The sequence below is a fragment of the Engraulis encrasicolus genome, chromosome 23, assembly GCF_034702125.1.
Source record: "Engraulis encrasicolus isolate BLACKSEA-1 chromosome 23, IST_EnEncr_1.0, whole genome shotgun sequence".
Taxonomy (NCBI): Eukaryota; Metazoa; Chordata; class Actinopteri; order Clupeiformes; family Engraulidae; genus Engraulis; species Engraulis encrasicolus.
In genome coordinates, this window is record NC_085879.1 from 31,031,784 (window position 1) to 31,034,971 (window position 3,188).

Genomic DNA, 3,188 nt, shown 5'->3' on the forward strand with positions numbered 1-3,188 from the left:
GAGGCACTTAAGAGAATTCATTCAAATGATGGTGTACTGTCATTATCGGTGGCAGAAGAAGAAGACAGCGAGCTGAAGGACACGGAGGCACACAGACACCGCGTGCGCTCTGGATGAGCCGTGTGAGTCGCTGTCCATGGTGCTTACACGTGCTGACTTGTGGCGCTATATTTCTGTCCCCTGTCGCTCCCCAATTGCAGACCGATATCATTTGCTGTGGTGACAGTGGGGTAAAAAAACTCCTCAAGAAAATGTGGTTTTACAAATGGCAGATCAATTCCGTCTATGAGCGGAATAGCCTATTGCAAAGCGATATGTTTCTACTTGCCGAGAGCGTGTTATCACCTATGCGAGCTAGATGGCGAGGATAAGATATTGACCTGATGTAAGGACTCCAGTTAGGCTGTTTCCGAGGAGTAACGATGAAACGCGAGCACTCAAATATTCATCCAATTATCCTAACGGTAAAAGCACCCTGAGCGCAGCCAGAGTTATGTCCCCCTCTTCCGCCTCCCCACCTCCCAGCTTAGTGATTGACTACCTATAGCTACTACGCTCTCTCTCTCTCTCTCTCTCTCTCTCTCTCTCTCTCTCTCTCTCTCTCTCTCTCTCTCTCTCTCTCTCTCTCTCTCTCTCTCTCTCTCTCTCTCTCTCTCTCTCTCTCTCCACCCCCTGTCTCTCTCCCGGGTTCAGGACGTTGGTCAGCGCGTTCCGGGTCCACCTACCGGTGCGCCGTCTCCATTCACCGCCTCGCTCGCCTGTCTTGATTCACCTTGCCTTTCTCCGGGCGGATCAGCGTGCGTTCACTGCGCAGGATTTTTTCAATGCCACGAGATGAATGTCCGAATACTTCTAATCTTTCCGGCTAGTCTGTTTCTGTTTAATCTCCTGTCGGGTAAGTGCCATGCGTCTTGTAATCTGTTTAACCAAGAATGAACATGACTGTTTTTAAAATATATATATTATACTTGTTGCTGTTGTTGCCGTCCATTTGAATAGACTACTGGCAAATTTACTTGGTAGCGTACTGTTCATAACAAAACAAATTAGTAAGCCAACGTGAATATTGCTATTGATTAACTGCTTATTTCTTATCTCATGCATGTGTATGCCCATTTATATGATGATCCTGGACCTTAACCACAAGTTGTACAAGTCATTTAAACAATTCATTTTCTTTAGTTTTAAGTTTTAAAATATGGGTCCACGTCTCGAGGGGTTGGTAGGCTATAGTATACACACTACAATGATGTATTTTATATTGTATCGCCTACTCTTCTGTATCATATATTTCAACTCATTAGGCTACTTGGTGATTGAAATGTGCAGAGTGTCACCGTTGCGACAATGTGAGGAGCAGGCTAAGCTGTTACTTAAAGCTATAGTGTAAACATATAGGCTACTTACAATGGGATGTCGATACATAGGCCTACACTTCTACCTTGAAATGCCTGTGCTTTTTTGCATCTTCGTTTTAACCAGATCCATAACTGACTTGCAAATGACAGCCCCATTCCGTGACGGGCGCTCAATCTAGTTGTGATGAATATTCTGTTGACACGGTGAAATCGATTGGATTTTCCAACCTTAGCAAATTAATGTTGTATATCTTAGCTTCAGCTGAGCACAGCTTGGACAAACAGCTGTTCCGGCGCCCTCGGTCTTGTTCCACAGCAGTATAGTGTGTGAAGTGGATTAAAATGAAGTTTATTTAAAACAGACCCTCCGACTCCCAGAGGGCTGCTCATTACCGCATTAAGCCCCTCTAATCTTCTGTCAGTCCGGCGTAAAGAGGGACGTGGAGAGACAGTGCTGTCCCTCAGGTTCTAAGTGCTCTCTCTCTCTCTCTCTCTCTCTCTCTCTCTCTCTCTCTCTCTCTCTCTCTTTTTTTTCTCCCAACACTCTCTCTCTCTCTCTCTCTCTCTCTCTCTCTCTCTCTCTCTCTCTGTTGTTTCTCTCTCTCTGCCTCTCTGTTTCTCTCTCTCTTTCTCTGTCTGTCTCTCTCTCGTTCTGTTCTTCAGGGGGAACTTGTTCAGAGGCGGAACACAAACTGTTCTCTGTGATCTTTGACAAGTATAACCAGTACATTCGGCCGGTTGAGAATGTGTCCGAGCCCGTCATCGTGCACTTCGAGGTCTCCATGTCACAACTGGTTAAAGTGGTAAGTTTGTGTCATTATGTATACACTTTGGTGTGTGCGTGTGTGTGTGTGTGTGCGTGCGTGCGTGTGTGTGTGTGGTTTTTCCATGTTTGTGTGTGTGACCCCTTGACCTGCATCGACTGTTGCAGTGCAATTCCATTACACACAAGAGCGCGAGAGAGAGAGAGAAGAGAGAGAGAGAGATGGAGAGATGAAGAGCCCTATAACTATCTGGAACAAGCTGGAAGAAATCATTAGGTCCCATCCCCATCATGTACAGCTGGGCTCCTTCGCTGTGACTCTCCTTCATTCACCTAAATGTGTATCTTTGACACAAATTGTGTGACCACGTATCCTTATGATTGTATTGCGTTGGTTAGCCTGTCTTCCCGTTTAATATAGTCTTTAAGTTTCTTTTGTATCAGACATGTAAAAGTTATTTAAGGGGCATTGGCAGGCTTACGATGAGGTCAAGAGGGCATTTGTTCAAAAAAGTTTGAGAACCACCAACCACGAGGCTACAGTCAGACAACATGTAGCTATGTGTTCTAGCTGTTTTGGATAGGTTGCGCACATCCAAAACCCCTTGTTGCAGGTGCCAGACAGTAGTGACAGATGGTTGACGGTAGGACTCCAAAAAGCCCTTCAAACTTAATTAAATTCCATTAAAACAGCAACATTTCAGTCACCCTGGATCTTCATCAAGCATGTTTTTTTTAAGCGTATTTGGCAGTATGTGCACCTACCTTCTTCAATTACTTCAGATTCCACCCACTTTGGAGTGTGTGGCGTCCAGAATTGTTGCCTACATTGCTTGTCAGTCTTTTGAGGAATGTGACTTCCTGTCATCCTAGTGGCGCTAGTTTGCCACTCGAGGCTCGAACATGCTATCTTCCGGTTCACCCTCCAGTTCGGCATGGCAGGCACTAGTGCGATACAACTGATCTAAAGGTCCAGACCGATAGCTCAGGGCTAGCATATATGGATGCGGGAGATATGTTAACTAACGTTCTTATGGCAAACTCTGCTAGTTGTAAAATATAACATT

At 45.2% G+C, this 3,188-nt stretch overlaps 1 protein-coding gene across 1 annotated transcript in view; it reads left to right on the plus strand.

Moving 5' to 3' along the window:
* Nucleotides 1–834: 834 nt before the first annotated feature.
* LOC134439973 (neuronal acetylcholine receptor subunit alpha-3-like) overlaps nucleotides 835–3,188 on the plus strand; it is a 50,194-nt gene continuing 47,840 nt past the window's right edge. Inside the window, exons 1-2 of the mRNA XM_063189900.1 lie at nucleotides 835–895; nucleotides 2,022–2,161. Coding sequence (XP_063045970.1) covers nucleotides 835–895; nucleotides 2,022–2,161 — 201 coding nt within the window. The remainder of the gene's footprint in view (nucleotides 896–2,021; nucleotides 2,162–3,188) is intronic.